Source organism: Poecilia reticulata, linkage group LG5 (assembly GCF_000633615.1).
Source record: "Poecilia reticulata strain Guanapo linkage group LG5, Guppy_female_1.0+MT, whole genome shotgun sequence".
In the NCBI taxonomy this organism is placed as follows: Eukaryota; Metazoa; Chordata; class Actinopteri; order Cyprinodontiformes; family Poeciliidae; genus Poecilia; species Poecilia reticulata.
The window spans coordinates 23,981,433-23,996,733 of record NC_024335.1 but is presented as its reverse complement, the minus strand read 5'-3'; the positions used below and the strand labels follow the sequence as shown (position 1 = coordinate 23,996,733).

General features: G+C 39.5%; 1 protein-coding gene across 1 annotated transcript in view; it reads right to left on the bottom strand.

Moving 5' to 3' along the window:
• Positions 1-537: 537 nt before the first annotated feature.
• Positions 538-15,301, bottom strand: part of LOC103465228 (guanine nucleotide-binding protein G(i) subunit alpha-2-like) — a 48,716-nt gene continuing 33,952 nt past the window's right edge. Inside the window, exons 2-9 of the mRNA XM_008409865.2 lie at positions 10,946-10,988; positions 8,705-8,846; positions 6,868-7,028; positions 4,725-4,853; positions 2,712-2,841; positions 2,437-2,590; positions 1,604-1,819; positions 538-1,503 (exon numbers count right to left, since the gene is read on the bottom strand). Coding sequence (XP_008408087.1) covers positions 1,629-1,819; positions 2,437-2,590; positions 2,712-2,841; positions 4,725-4,853; positions 6,868-7,028; positions 8,705-8,846; positions 10,946-10,988 — 950 coding nt within the window. The 3' untranslated portion in view covers positions 538-1,503; positions 1,604-1,628. The remainder of the gene's footprint in view (positions 1,504-1,603; positions 1,820-2,436; positions 2,591-2,711; positions 2,842-4,724; positions 4,854-6,867; positions 7,029-8,704; positions 8,847-10,945; positions 10,989-15,301) is intronic.

Genomic DNA, 15,301 nt, shown 5'->3' with positions numbered 1-15,301 from the left:
TCTTACCCTCTTGCTTGAGGGCGTCAATGATGGCCTTCTGGACAGCAGTCAGGTCAGCAGTCTTACCCATGATTGCGGGTTCGAGTAATGAACCAGGCTGGGAGTTTTWAAAAACCTCAGGAATCTTTTGCATCTTTGTTGATTCAGATGATGAGGTTAACTGCTCGTTCAGAGAACCTTTTCATGATATGCTAATTTTCTGAGATAGGAATTTTGGGTTTTCATGAGCTGTATGCCAAAATCATAAGTATTAAAACAATAAAAGACCTGAAATATTTCAGTTGGTGTTCAATGAATCTAAAATATGTGACAGTTTAATTTTTACCATTACATTATGGAAAATAATGAACTTTATCACAATATGCTACTTTTTTGAGAAGGACCTGTAAATGCTTGAGATACATCACTGTGCATACTAAAGTCATCATCCAATACATTTTCAATTACATTGCACACTAACATTAAGATGCACCTGTAAAATAATAAGCATACTGCTGTGAGAGTGCTTACATTAAAAAAACGGAACAAAAACCAATATGCAAGAGTGATTTCTACTTTATTTAAATTAAATCATATAAGACCAATATTTTTATTTTTTAAACCAAAAACACTAACCTTTTTTCTGAATTAGATTTTGATATCTCTTTAATAATCACTATGTATTCATAGATCAAAGACTGAGGAAGAAAAAAAAAGAAAACAAACAAGTTTAGGAGCAAAGTAGGACAAACAGTAATGAAAGTATATCTAGGGAACTGGCTGTAAACAGAAGTAAAGGCACAAAACATACTGCAATAGACACAGAAATGAATAGTAGTATAAAAAGTGATAGCATGTTAGGTGCACACAAACTTTAAATACACGTTAGCATTTTGTCATAAATTTTCCCCTGCAGGTAAAACCCTTTTTTTTTTTTCTAAAAAAAAATTTAATTTTTTTTTTTATCATTTTGTAGGAATGTTAGAATAATTTGTGCAGATTACAGAGCTATTATTGGTCCTGTGGAGACATGCAGAATATATGGTTTAGCTATGAATGATGAACCAATGTAAACAGTATTAAAAAAAAAAAAAAAAAGCACTTTTTTTCTCTCTTATGAATCTCAATTCATGTCCATATGCTTCTGCTGCATCTTAAAAAATAAGTTTCACATGATTAAACATTTCGTAATTTGCACATCAGGATCTAAAAGTAAAATTTAGGCGTTTATATATATATATATATAAAAAGTATCCTTTCTCTCCTTTAGCAATTGAAAATGACGGAAAAACAAAATAAAAATAATTGTTGTTTATTTTTGCGGTCAAAGCCCAAACAGTTGAGCGACTGGATCGGCAATTGTTGGAACATCTGGAAGGCCCGTTGGGTTTTCTGTCTCATATGTGTCTTTAGAATAACAAAAATAAAAAGCAGATTGAAGCAGAAATCGTTTATGGACAGTGCAGTTATTCGTGGTGTGTGTATAAACCCCCCCGTCATGGTCATCAGAACTGTTCAAGTAATCTAAAAAGACAAAACAAATAAAAAATAAAACAAGTAAGTCACAGAAAAAAAATAAAATAAAACCTCAATCAAATCTCTAAGTGAATATCTCCGGCCTGACCTTGATTCTTCCTTGGCTCGGCTTCTCAGAAGAGGCCGCAGTCCTTCAGGTTGTTCTTGATGATGACGTCGGTGACCGCGTCGAACACAAACTGCACGTTCTCGGTGTCAGTGGCGCAGGTGAGGTGGGTGTAGATCTCCTTGGTGTCCTTTTTCTTGTTCAGGTCCTCGAATTTGCTCTGGATGTAAGCTGCAGCCTCTTTGTAATTGTTGAGGCCTGTGGGACATGAAGATCAACATTATCTTACAAGACAATGTGAAAAAAAAAAGCAGCTTAGGTCTCACCACACTTATGAATTTTAAAAAAAAAATTTTTTATGTTAACTGTACATCACTTTCCTCCTCTTCACAAATACGCACTACGTTTTGTTGGACGATCGTATGAAATGTCAATGAGGACGACAAAAATGTGTAAACAAGCCACAGGCTCTGGTCAAATGAAATGAAATAAATAAAGCGATGCACAACAAACGTACGACTTAAGTTGAAAACATGATGTTTCGTGGCTAAATGCAGACATCAGATTGCGAATCTGTGCATGTGGAACAAAAAGACTGACATTTGTATGAAATCAGACAAGTTAATGTCAGAATATGCAGAACAGATCCACATAATTATTTAAATCTACAGAGAATGATGAGATGAAAAGAAGCAGATTATTCTTTGAGGGTCTAAGCTGAAGGTTTATGGCTGTATAAATTAAGGAGCTAAGTGTACAGTTATTACATCGACTCTGAAGCACTTCCTATGCCGTCAGAATGTGTGTTTACTTTCTGAAGCAGACTTTGTACAATCATTACGAGCTGCGGAGACTAGCTGGCATTCATACAGTACCAGTGTATTCAGGGAAGCAGATGGACAGGGGGCTGTGCTCAATCTTCTTCTCAAACAGGTCCACCTTGTTGAGGAACAGGATGATGGACGTCTCCGTGAACCACTTGTTGTTGCAGATGGAGTCGAACAGCTTCATGCTCTCGTGCATCCGGTTCTGGGGGCGACAAGCGCAAATTATCCAGAGAGCCCCCGGCTGCCCTCTTTCTGAAAACCGCTCCCAAGAGAACGAGGCCGTGCAAGAGATCTGAAACCGTTTTGAAGTCTGCGAGACTCACCATCTCCTCGTCTTCTGCCAGCACGAGGTCGTAGGCGCTCAGTGCAACGCAGAAGATGATAGCTGTGACACCCTCGAAGCAGTGGATCCACTTCTTCCTCTCCGACCGCTGGCCGCCGACGTCGAACATCCTGCGAGAGAGACGAAGAGCAAATGAGACGCTTTTACGAGGCAGCAGACGGCAAAGCAAATGGTCTTCAAAGTTTCTGTCTCGTCGCCTTGTAAGAGCAACGTCTGATCTACATGCATCGTTCTCCAATTTTGCTTGTATTTTTCTTATAAAGTGTGGTTGCTGTGGTAACAAGAGGACTTAAAGACAGGTGGAGACTTGATGGCAGCAGGGGTTTTTTTTTCTCCAGGACTAGATAATTCATGTAGGCGGAGTGAGGTTAAGGAAAAGAAAGAGGGCGCTTATTATCGCCAGGCATGACGTCCGACTGGTTCGTTTTGAGCGTAATTGAGGGTGAAGAGAGCGACGTTCTGAGGAAACTTCAGGAATACAACGTCGACACCTCAGGTTTCACTTTGCCAAATGTTACTAATTAGACGATTGTGTCGGCTTCACAGACCTTTAAGAGGCTGAATAAGAGCTGACTAACCGTGACACACTTCACGCAGTTTGGCTTATCTTCATCACTGGTTACATGGGTTTTATCCAGAACAGTCATCTGAATAAATGAGGACACCCTGCAACAGCCCGAGTGTTTTACAAACATGTACTTTGCATAACAGAAATGAACACAACACCTGAAAACTCAATATTAATAATGAGAAGAACTTAAAGCGGCAGTATTGTGTATTTTTCAGGCATATAGACCAATTTATAGAAGAATCAAGTAACCATGCTACATTCAGTTCTTATGAAAAGAAATTTCTTATAAGAAATTTTATTTTGCATCATAGCCCCCCCCTGAACCCAAACACAAAATAAAAAGCATTAAAAAAAAAAAAAAATCCATCCATTTTCTTTACACCCTTGTCCCTCAGTGGGGTCGGGAGGGTTGCTGGTGCCCATCTCCAGCTAACGTTCCGGGCGAGAGGCGGGGTCACCCTGGACAGGTCGCCAGTCTGTCGCAGGGCAACACATGCACACACACACTCGCACCTAGGGCAATTTGGAGAGGCCAATTAACCTGACTGTCATGTTTTTGGACTTTCCATAAAATGCTGATAAAATACGTCTTTTTCAGTGAGAAATATATTTGGAAGTACAAAGCTCTGGGTTCAGTCAGAACTGAAGCTCACAGAGGACCTACTTAAAAAAACCCACCTAAATATCTTACAGCTGAAACTAATGAACTGGGCAAACCCACGTCAGAGGTAGATGGAAATGTTTCACTGAGTTTTGGGAGTAACATCAGGTTTCAGGGTATCCTAACTTTTTCCTCAGGTATGCAATGCATATTTGTTGATGTATTTTTTGGTAATTATTTTTTTTAAAAAAGGTACATCTTTGAGTAATTGAGCACATAAGATTAATGCTTCACAAGTTATGTTGAATTATTTTTAATGTCTATCACAACAGAAACCCTCATTAAACAAGACACTAAACAAACTGACTCCCTTCTACAAATGTGCTAAGCTACACTAATTCACTTTCACATGTGACCCGTCTGTCTACATCAGATTTAAAAAAATGCATTTTCTTTTTTGCTGGACTTTCAAACAGCTTCTAAGAAAACTTTGAAACACTTCAGCAAATTAAAAGGCACTTCTGACAACTGAACAAATGTGAAAGACTTTTGAAATCCTTCAACTGTAACCACACAGTCAATAAAATTACCCACATAGAATCAGAGAGGAATAACGCAGAGAAAACTGACTGATAAATATTTATCAGCTTGAACGACACTAATGGTGTCCCCTTCTTATTTCTGGATTGGGTAACGACTAAGAAACATGGCCAATATATACAGCCTATTAATGTCCTGCCGTTCAGAAAGCTGAAATAAAAGTAGGTTTCAAATGAAGAACCCAATTTTTTGTGGGGAAAAAAAAAAAAAAGGATTCTTACTTGAAATGCAGGTCCTTGAAGGTGAAATGTGTTTCCACGATGCCTGTGGTCTTCACTCGGGTCCGCAGAACGTCCTGCTGTGTGGGGATGTAGTCTGACTTGGCTATTCTCTCCAGATCGTTAAGGTAGCTGAGGAGAAAACACAGGTGTCAACACGCATCTGTTCCACATGTGAAAGACCGTTGTCTTGTCTCGGCGTCGTATGACGTATTGGAGTAAATTGTAAGACTAAGAGGAAGTCCTAACACTTCAGTAAAAGCATAGAATAAATGAAAGATTGTTTGTGGTAATTGACGAGTAAAAGTAGTTTTGGTCTAATATGTCTGCAATAAAGTTGTGTCATTTCATCTATTCTTGGAGTAAAATGACAAGAAAACCCTTGAGATAAACGTTTGCACGAGATGCAGACTACGTGCAAATATTTCAGCTCCTACTCCCTACATGAGCGTGTAGGAGCGGCATCACGGCCGTCATCGCAGAGAGTGATCGTGACCGCTTTTAGCAAACATGTCAGACTTGTGCTCGATTTGTTCATTATGATGAACAACTGCGAAGAAGCTGAATTCGACAAGCAGCTGCAGTGTGACAAAAAAGTGTGAAGCTGAAAAATACGACGGCACAAAGAACACTTGAGAAGAGAGGTTTTTTTTTTTTTTTACAGAGACAGATCAATGACAAGGTTGAGGTCTTTCGAATCTATTCAATTTAGTATTTTCCGTCTTTGAATCTGTTACAAGCACAGAGGTCTGGCGGGAGCCGTGCCACTTCCCTTTCTCACACTTCATCTTCCCCCTTCCTCTCTCTGGCTCTCTTCAGGTCCTCTGACATGGATTAAGGCCCAATGCCAGACTCATTTAGTCCACCCTTATATCAACTTACTCTCTTAGCACACTATAAAACCTTGATCAAACACCATCTGGTTGTTCACAACCCCCTACAGTTTTGGCTGAGAAGCAGACGCAGAAAAGTTTAGATTACGCTAGCCAACACAAACAGGACAATGTCAATGTCCCGGTAAGTCGGATCCTGCCTTTACCGCCGCGCAATCATTTCTGAAACGCGTTACAGTGTCCTACAGACACAACCTATAGAAGTCGCAGCCCCATCAACGAGCCGTTCCAGACGAATCAGAGCAGCTTCTTCATGCTCGTAGTACGGTGAACAAAGGTTTGTATTCTCCAGACTTCTGTATCAGATCATCCCTGAGGGCCACGGAGATAAACATCTATTGCATCCTAACCGCAGAGTCTCACTGCTGCCGTTACACTGAGCAGCGAGGCCAGCCAACGCAGCGCTCCACGGTGGAGGGTTAGTGAGGTAATAAGGCTTCACAGAGGAGGTCGAGACTGAATGAGCAGTTGCAACAGGTTACTATTGTGTTAAGTACAGGCGTTTCAAAATTTGTTGATTTATGAATACGGCGTGAAAGCCATTCAGACCAGCATCCAGGAATGGCTTAAAATCACATTTTTTTTTACATTACTTGGTATATTTTTGCTTATTTTATGATAGACCAATCAAAATTTGGATATGAAAATAAAAACTATAAGAAAACTGGTGTCTCCAAAACAACATCAAATTCTAAATAACTTTTTGTTAACATCCAAGTATGAATTATTCTTAAAGGTATCACTCTGTACATTTTCCTTATGTTATGACTCTGACTTTTTATTTAGTATTATTGGTAAACATTGAGATTATTCTAAATCTGGAAGAGTTGAACCATGTGTGAAAATGCTGCAGACTAAGCAAGGCAACATTTTAAAAGTTACAGTTTCAAACTAGCGTCAAATTTACAATCGGGTTATTTTGACGGCACCATATTTACTGAACAGCCGACTGCAAGCCGGCTGGTATCAGCAGTCAATAAGCATGTTTAACTTGAAAACTGCAACTAATTTTAGCAGGTCTTCATTTTATACATTTCTTCTTTACTTTATGAAAAACTAAATCTACATAGATAAATATCTACATATTTAATAGGTTTCCTGTTTCAATTAAACGTTGCAGCAGCATGAAGCTGCGGCGTTCCTACTCATATTCACACAGTTAAAATCCTTTACTGCCGCCACGCCAAGTCGAGACGCAAACACAGCGCTTAAAATTCAAGTTCTCGTTTCAGGTTACCGTCGCACAAACTCACTAGGATGCGGAGTCGTTGAGCTGATACTCCCGGGCCCGTGTGAAGCAGCTCTGGACGCCGCCGTCTTCCCACAGCCGCTGGATGACTTTGGACAGGTCTTCTGGCAGGCTGCCCTGCTCCTCTGCATCTGCAGACAGTGAAAACAGCTGGCGGGCATCGTCCTGTGGAGAACACGCACAAGAAAGGTGTCATTTGAAAACTACTGGTGCCATCAAGAAAATGCGACAATATTTACAGTTTTGTTGCAAGTGCAAGATTTTTCAGGAAAATGAAGAAAGTAAAAAGATGAGTGAATAACAGCTTATGCTAACAACATGTTCTCTTCATTGTGAATAATCATTATGCTTTCATTAATAGTCAACAATGGAAGCAGAAGAAACAAAAACACAGAGTCTCTTGTTTGTCCAAAACAAATCAGATAACAGGAGGGATTAGCAATGTTACTTTGCCAACACATAAACTTGATGTTATGCTGGATATTAAGTGTGATCTTAAATGTTTTAAAAATTATTATTCTGAGCCGTTTACTGTTTTTGAAAGAGTTAAGACAGAGAAAAAAAATATTTAGACTACAATATCTGAAGTTTCCAATTAGAAAAAAAAGGAAAGAACAGATTAGTCATCAATCAGCCTGAAACTGACAAATGGAAGTAATCTAAAATGTTATGAGTTTTACTTCTACAGCAAGTTCCTGTAACTATAAATATCACTCCGTTGCCTTGTTCTTTTCATGCCCACGCAAACAACTTTAAGGTCAACGTTTCCGCGGCATCGACCGACGAAGCCACTTGCGAGACATTTACATTAATGCCGACATTAATCAGAGCAGAGCAAAGGAGGAGCTTTCTGATCAACGGTACGGAAAGGGCACCTGCTGCATCACCTTCGTGACGCCACTGACCCTGTGCGTTTTCACCTCAAGACAACGGCTCACATAAACCTTTAGTGTTTGCTCTGCAGGGCAGACTTCCATGTATTGGTTAACCATTATCTGGGCCTCGAAGCCATGTCAGCTGCAGCCACTTGGCTAACTTACCACACAATGTGCACAGTGCAACAGTGAATAGATTTTTAGAATGGCACCAACTATTCTTTGTGATAATCAGAAGGAAATTAAGAAGAAGACCAAATGCCATCGTCTTCAACTGTCCAACTCCAGCAATTAACCACACCATTCTGCAGTCATGATGAAGGTAATAATACAGGTGAACAGGTGTATAAAGAAATAATATCCTTACTTATTCTGGTTTTTATAAATTAGAAATAACTTTAGAAATCACAGCTTACATAAAACTGTAGATGTTTAGGCTGAGTTAACTCAAGACAATGAGGAATAAATATATTGCGCCCGTTTATACTGTATGTAAACATCTGCTTTCTGCTGAATGTAAGGGACAAAAAGAAATGGGTTTTTCCATTGCTGTAACTGTCCAAGTCTAAATATTTTCCTGTGAGCTGCCCCATTGAGAAGTGGCTGTTTGCATTTTCCTCCAATAGATTTCTGCATACGGCCATCTTCAAAGTCTGCCCCCCCCAAGGAATAACTATTCCACCTCATTTAGGAGATGTGGATGGACTCTGCAGCGTCAATCCCATGGGATAAATGTGATGAAAACTAAGGGTTTAGATGTAACCACCTGAGATTTTATCTCTGCTTTTAAAGCATCTTCATTGCACAATCCTTGTGCAAACATCCAGCAGGTTTAATATTAATGTTACGAGCTCTAAGGTTTTATGAAGTCAAAGACCAAAATCTAGTCATTTTTATAGTCGTGGCGTTATTTCAGAAGTGATTCTTAGACCTAGAAAGCAAAAGTGTGTGACTTCAAACCCCTACCGTTCTAGAACTGTCCTCATAGTCGATCTTCAGGTTGCTCATGGCTTTGATGATGGCCATGATGGATTGGATTGTGTTGCTGTAGACCACTGCTCGGTACTGCTTACACTCTTCTTCTGAATACCCATCTTCGTGAATAATCCTGGAAAATTAAGCAAAGCATGAAACTGGAAAAAATAACAGGGTCTAACAGAAGAAATAAAAAACAAACTTAATAAGCTGTACTGAACGCAGCACATATCCCCCCCTTAAATTAAATTAAATTATGGGTTGAAAAATCTGGCTAGCCTATGATCTTAAATATGAAAGTGTGACAAAAGGGTAAAAATAAAGACATCTGGTAAGGTGCAACACTTTCCACATCACTGTAAAATTACTGTATTTTTTAGTTTTTTTTCTTGTTAAAACATTTCATTATTGAAAAATCCCCCGAGGGGCACAAACAAATATTTACTCGTTTTCTGAGATTTTGGCCTGAGAAATAAAAAGCAAGACGTCAGCGTGTGACTGAAAAAGCACGAGGCTAAACGAGAAGCTGCTCGGCTCGGAACCAAACAGAACCATCTCCCCCGGTGTGTCACGGCCAAGATGCTCAGTAGCTGTGTGCTGTGCTGAATGGGATCTAATTAAAATTCAAGTGAGCTCACAGTGAAACACTGTGAGCCCTAGCCAAAATTACTGAAAGCCCATGGTGTTTTCATCCTCATACAAACAATACAAATGATGTGTGAAGCGTTTAAGCACCAATCTTGAGTGTCTTGAAGATGATTTTTTTACTAATGTCCCTGAACACACAAATAAATTTCATCTTTATTTACCTTTTTTTCCTAAGAATTGATGCCAAGCCAATTCAAATATATGCAGACATGTTGGTGTATAATTTCTATACAATAAAGCAGTTTGTAATCTGCACTCAAACTCAGCAGAGGTAATAATATAGTAACATGCAAACTATGGCATACTTGTAGAGGACCTGAATGGTCCACGATTTCCAAAATGTCATATCAGAAAATATCTGAAGAGACCTTTAGTAATGGTTTATAATTTATAATAACAATATGCTAAAGTGCATGTTTAGAGTTGTGATCTGGAGCGTTTTGCAGCATCTGGATGAAGTCCTGTTTTTACCTCCATCCATCTTCCCATCAACTTCGCCCAGCTTCCCCGATCCTATGCAACCCCACATCATTACGCTCCCTTCACCATGTTCCACATGCTTGCTGTGTCAGCGACATTGGCTTATGACAAGCTGTAAATTCAGTTTGAGTTTCTTTCAACAAATGGGTTCTCTTCCAAAAAAAATTTTAAAAAAAAATTAAAAAAGGCCAGATCTTTAGAGTGCCCAACTAAAACATGCTGAGTTAACAGGCTGTCCCACCTAAGCTGTGGCTCTCTGCAGCTTGTTCAGAGTTACCAACGGCCTCTTATCTGATTAATGCTCTCTCTGCCCAGCCTGTCAATTTAGAAGGATGGTCTTGGTAGGTTTGCATTGGGTCACAACATTTCCATTTTCGGATGATAGAGAAAAGCTTAGGACTGACGTGAGCCGTTTCTCTTAGTCTTTATGTTGTGTTTTTCTTAATAGTGTTCTCTAACAAACCTCAGAGGCCTTCACTTAGCAGGTGCATTTATATCGGGGTTAAAGTGCGCACAGAAGACTACATTTAGTAAACGGGTCACTTCTGACGGTGGTACTAGATTTTATTTATGGGTTTTAGGTTCAATGGGGGCTGAATACAGTTACTCACCACAGTGCTAAACTTTTTTTCCACAAAACAATTGCAATAAAGTATAATTCCCTTTCATTAAATATTTATGAGCACCTTTCAGTCGACCTATTACAAAAAAAAAATCCCAATGAAATAGATTGTGGTTGTAATGTGGTGAAAAGCAAAATGTTCAACGGGTATGATGACTTTTCCAAGACGGAAGAGTCTCAGGTGAATTTATTCTGTGATGTTGCTTTTTACCTTCAGCACAGCTCTTGTTTCTGGTGCTTTGACTTAGCAAACTACAAAGAATTACTTTTCAAAATTTCACATTCGTTCAACACACCTATGATGATATGCTGCTTCCAAAACAGTAAAGCTCTTGGAGAACATGGATCTCGTTCCTTAAATTTCTGATATTTTCCATGTAGATAGTCTCAAGTTTAAATCAGCACATCTATGTAAATAACTGCTATTTCGATTAAAACAATAACGAACGGGAGGAAAGGCGAAACAATGAGCAGCTACTCACTTCATCTGCTTCACAATGGTGCTCTTCCCCGACTCGCCAGCACCTGCACAAAGAACAAAAACAGGCAGAGGTTAAAATATGCTCCTGTTAGCTGAGAAATGTAAACAGGCAGCCAAGCACGGCTGTCGCACATCTGGACCCTCGTCTTAACCCCTCCGCCCCCCCTTCCTCCTTTGGCTTCAGCACATTTTGCTCCTGGGCAAGCAGTCTGTTCTTCCTCAGTCTGTACCCAGGGATACTCTGCTTTCTCTAAAAGCCACTCGACCGTCCACAACCCAAATTTAGATCACAGTACTTAATTTCCCACGCCTGCCATTCTGAACAACTGCGTAGGGACCACCTGCCGTAGTGTTGGCCTTTTTCTTCTTTCCAGACAAGTTACTAGATTCTGGTTAACATTTTCATGGAAATGTCTTGCACTGTCAGTATATGGTTTTTCTTTGCCTCTGCTGTGTTTATTCTAACAGCCTGAGGGGAAGAGAGAGAGAGAGAGCTCATCTGCCACAAGGAATCCTAACACTTCTCACACACACGCACACACACTCACACACACACCCAGAGGTGCCTGTCTGTGCACTCTCCATTCGCACTAGCCTGGGGTGAAGCCTTTCTGGGATGACCCTCAAAACACAACTATGCTGCATGCAGGCCTCACACACGAAATGAAGCCTCTGGGCGGAGATGAGCCAAGAAATTTTCCACAGACAGCTGTCAGCTCCCACTCTTTCAGGGAGCGGGAGTTCAGATCGACTAATAAATCAGAAAGCAGACTACATTAAAACCGAGAAGAACATTTCGTGTTCAAAATAGGATCAGAAATGAAACGGGAAGAAAATGAATTTCTATCCAACCAAGTGACATTCTGTCCGTCTCTCTCTCCATATATATATATATATATATATATATATATATATATACACACACATTTCTTTATTTATTTTTTATTTACTCTCATAGTTATAACGTTCAAACACGTCTAAGAAATTTACAAATGAGAATAATGGAGCATCCCTGCTATTAATCAGCCATTGCCTGTAAAATATGATGAACTCAGAACCTGTTTAGACCTTAAACCTGGTAAGCTGTTACTATTTTAAGGATGTTTTTGAGCAGCTGGATGGACTTTCACTTTTATGTCATTCAAGGGCAGCAATCAAGATTTACAGATGTAATTTACAAACAGAAATCATAAGACTCTGCGTGGCTACAAGGCATATTATGATGAAGAAAAAAAAAGAAAATCGCAAAACCTTGTATAAACTCAAAAAACAACAAAGCTATAAGTGAAAATGTGTATTAGGGGACAATATGCTGCAGAATAAGGACTGTATAGAACGCAGTATTTGTTGAGGATTCTATTCTAAGAGTCAGAAATGTACACTTTGTCTGCCAATGCTATTTGTAGCTCATTAGAGCTTTGCTGCAGCAGACAGATGACGATGCTGAAGATGGTAGAAAGTGTCTGACAAGATGTAAAAATAAAAAAAAAAGAGGGCCAAGAAAAATGGGGATTTCTTTCCACTCTTACATCACCATCACATGATTTAACAATAATATCGACATTGCATCATGCTGCCTGTTATACAGTACATATGTTGTGAAACAGGAACTATAAAAATGTCTGTATCATGTCACAAAACAACAGTGATTGGACCAGGAGAGGCTTTTTAGCCCGGTGATAAAGACAAGAGTAGGTTTGGGTTTTGGAGCCCAGAGAGTCTAAAGCCGCTGACAATTAGAGGTAATCAACACCATCAATCAATTGTTTGTTTTACATAAATAAAAGTATCTCCTGTTTATTGATCTTCCAAAAAAACAAACCTTCAGGTATGTAATTGTGAGGACATACAGATTTTGCATTATGGTTCAGCTATGTATTTTTTGATGGCTCGACAGCAGCCCCAAGTCTGAACTGTTGGCTGCATACTGCTGACATCAATGACGCCGTCAAATATCCCTCCATAAACTGCTGGGACTGAAACTACATTGTCGATATCTCATTTAGTCAGCGGAGGAAAAACTACAGCAGAATACAACCTTAATTTTGCAATGCGCACAATATATCGTAATCCCAACATCAGTCTGTGCAATACTCATATTGGAAATTACTGTTTGGAGTGCAATCATTTTTGGTTTCTATACTTCAAGTGTTGTGACCTTGCATTCACCGCACCAGATGCTCACATTGGATATAAGTGGCATTGCTCAAAATGCTAAAGGTCACTGATAAGATACAGAGAACAGAAGAAAATAAGCATATATGGCACCTGAATCGTCATCGCAAGTTTTTGCCAATGTATTATTTTCATCACAAGATTTTCTACAACCCTGCAGCCTTAATGCACACCAACATTAAAAGCTTTTGTTACTTTGAAATTTAATAGAGCTCATTATTTATGCAGTCAGAATTATGAAGAAACAGATTAACATCTGTTAATGTTACAAGGTCAACGTACAAGTTAGCTTACTGGTGAAAGATTGTTCATAGGATTCAACCCGCAAACCTCAACTCTGAGACTCATCTTGAGGCTTTAAACATGAATCTGAAGTAAAACTCAATTCCACACGTGGGACTTTACTCGCCATCTCTGCTGCGCTCTTTCCAGGGACTCTGGTCAAATATGATATCACACCGTAGCCATAACCAACCAAAATAGCCACCCAATTATTAGACTGAGCATATTTTAGAAAACATTCGACAATTATTAACTAACACTGATCACGATAAATTTTAAGCAAACACCCAAATTAGCTAAAAAAAAAATAAGTCAAAGGTAAAACTAAAGATTTTAACACAGAGGTCTTTGACAAAAACAAGGAGAAAAAAAAAATCACAACTTGTCCAAAAAGCACATAAAGGAAAACTGGAGTTTGGTGCAAAACAGATGCCTATGCTTAGCAACAGGGCAACATGTAGGACAGTTGTGGCTCTTTCTGACTCATAGGGGAACATGTGAAAAAACAAACAAAAAAAATAAAAAAATAAGTCACAGTAGAGGAATGCCAGTGAAAGCTCCCCGATAATTTCAGTGGTACAAGCTGAAACACATGCTTGTCCTTGACATTTCGAGACGGATATGGAAGAGCTAAATGCAGATCAGCTGCTCTTGCAGAGGCATAGATCTACCAAGAGCATTTCAGGCTCATTTATTGGCGGGTTGACGTTGTGACGACTCAGACAAACCAGGGTCAGGAGTCCAGCTGCAGGCAGGCATCAGCTAAAGATGCTCCAGAGTTTCTGCTGGGATTTTTAATGCAACTACTACAGACCTGAAGAGGATAATCACTCATTTAAATGTACAGGTGTCATGGGGATTCTGATTTTGTTTCATGTGCTTTGTAGGAACTGAAATTAATACATCCACCTTTCTTGATAGCAAATGAGAAATCAGCCGCTTTGAGCTGCTGGGTAATGACATTTAATCAACATTATCCCAGGGGAAATCTGTTTTTCCTCCTGCTGTACAAAAAGCGCTGCAGAGGAATGAATGCCAGGCAGCACAGCAAACATAAAGACAGTCATTGTTTTATTGTGACGCTTCAGCTTTTACCTGCATGCGCATTTGCAGGGAGACAAAAGGCAAAATTACCCTCATTAAGAGCTTTTGCTGATGAAGACTGTCATGCTGGCAGCATTTTTTCTAATTATCTTATGCTGAATACAGTCTTATTCAGAATGATGAAATTAAAATCTGGGCATCGTGTCGTTTTAAATTTGTACTACCGTCCTAATACGAATGTTATGTCATATGTAGGTATTTCTAGCATCTTGCAGCACGAAAAAAAATCTGTTTAAAAGTGCATGGCCTCTGCTCCAACAGTCAGTGGAGAAAGGATTACTGTGATAAAGGCTCGGTGGAGTAGGAGGATGTAAAGTAATTAGCATCATTGAACCAGCAGTAACGTATAACCAAGAAAAGGGATGAAATACTCTGTAAGTCTGCATCTTGGACTGGTCCGCCCTAAACAAAGTGCTGAGGAAGCGTGTTGATCTATCAGTGATTGTATCAGTGCAACGAGCCACTTTTTAAAAGGTCAAACAAAAACAAATGTATTAGAGTTTCATTATTTCGACAACCTCCCTGCAGTCCAGCTGCATGCTTCTTGCTGCTTGCTAGTGTTTCAATGCAGAAGTTATCCAATAACGCATGCAAACAGCGAGACCGAGTGTTTTCAATTGAGCCAGTTGAACTTGCATTGCCATGGGGAAAACGAAAAGTCACAAAAACCATAACATAACCCAGAAACACACAAGTGAGTCGAGGACAAACTCACCTTTCGGTGCCTTTGGCTAATGATCTGGAAATGCACTGTTAACCAGCCTAGAAATACAGCATAAACATGGGCTGCTTACTG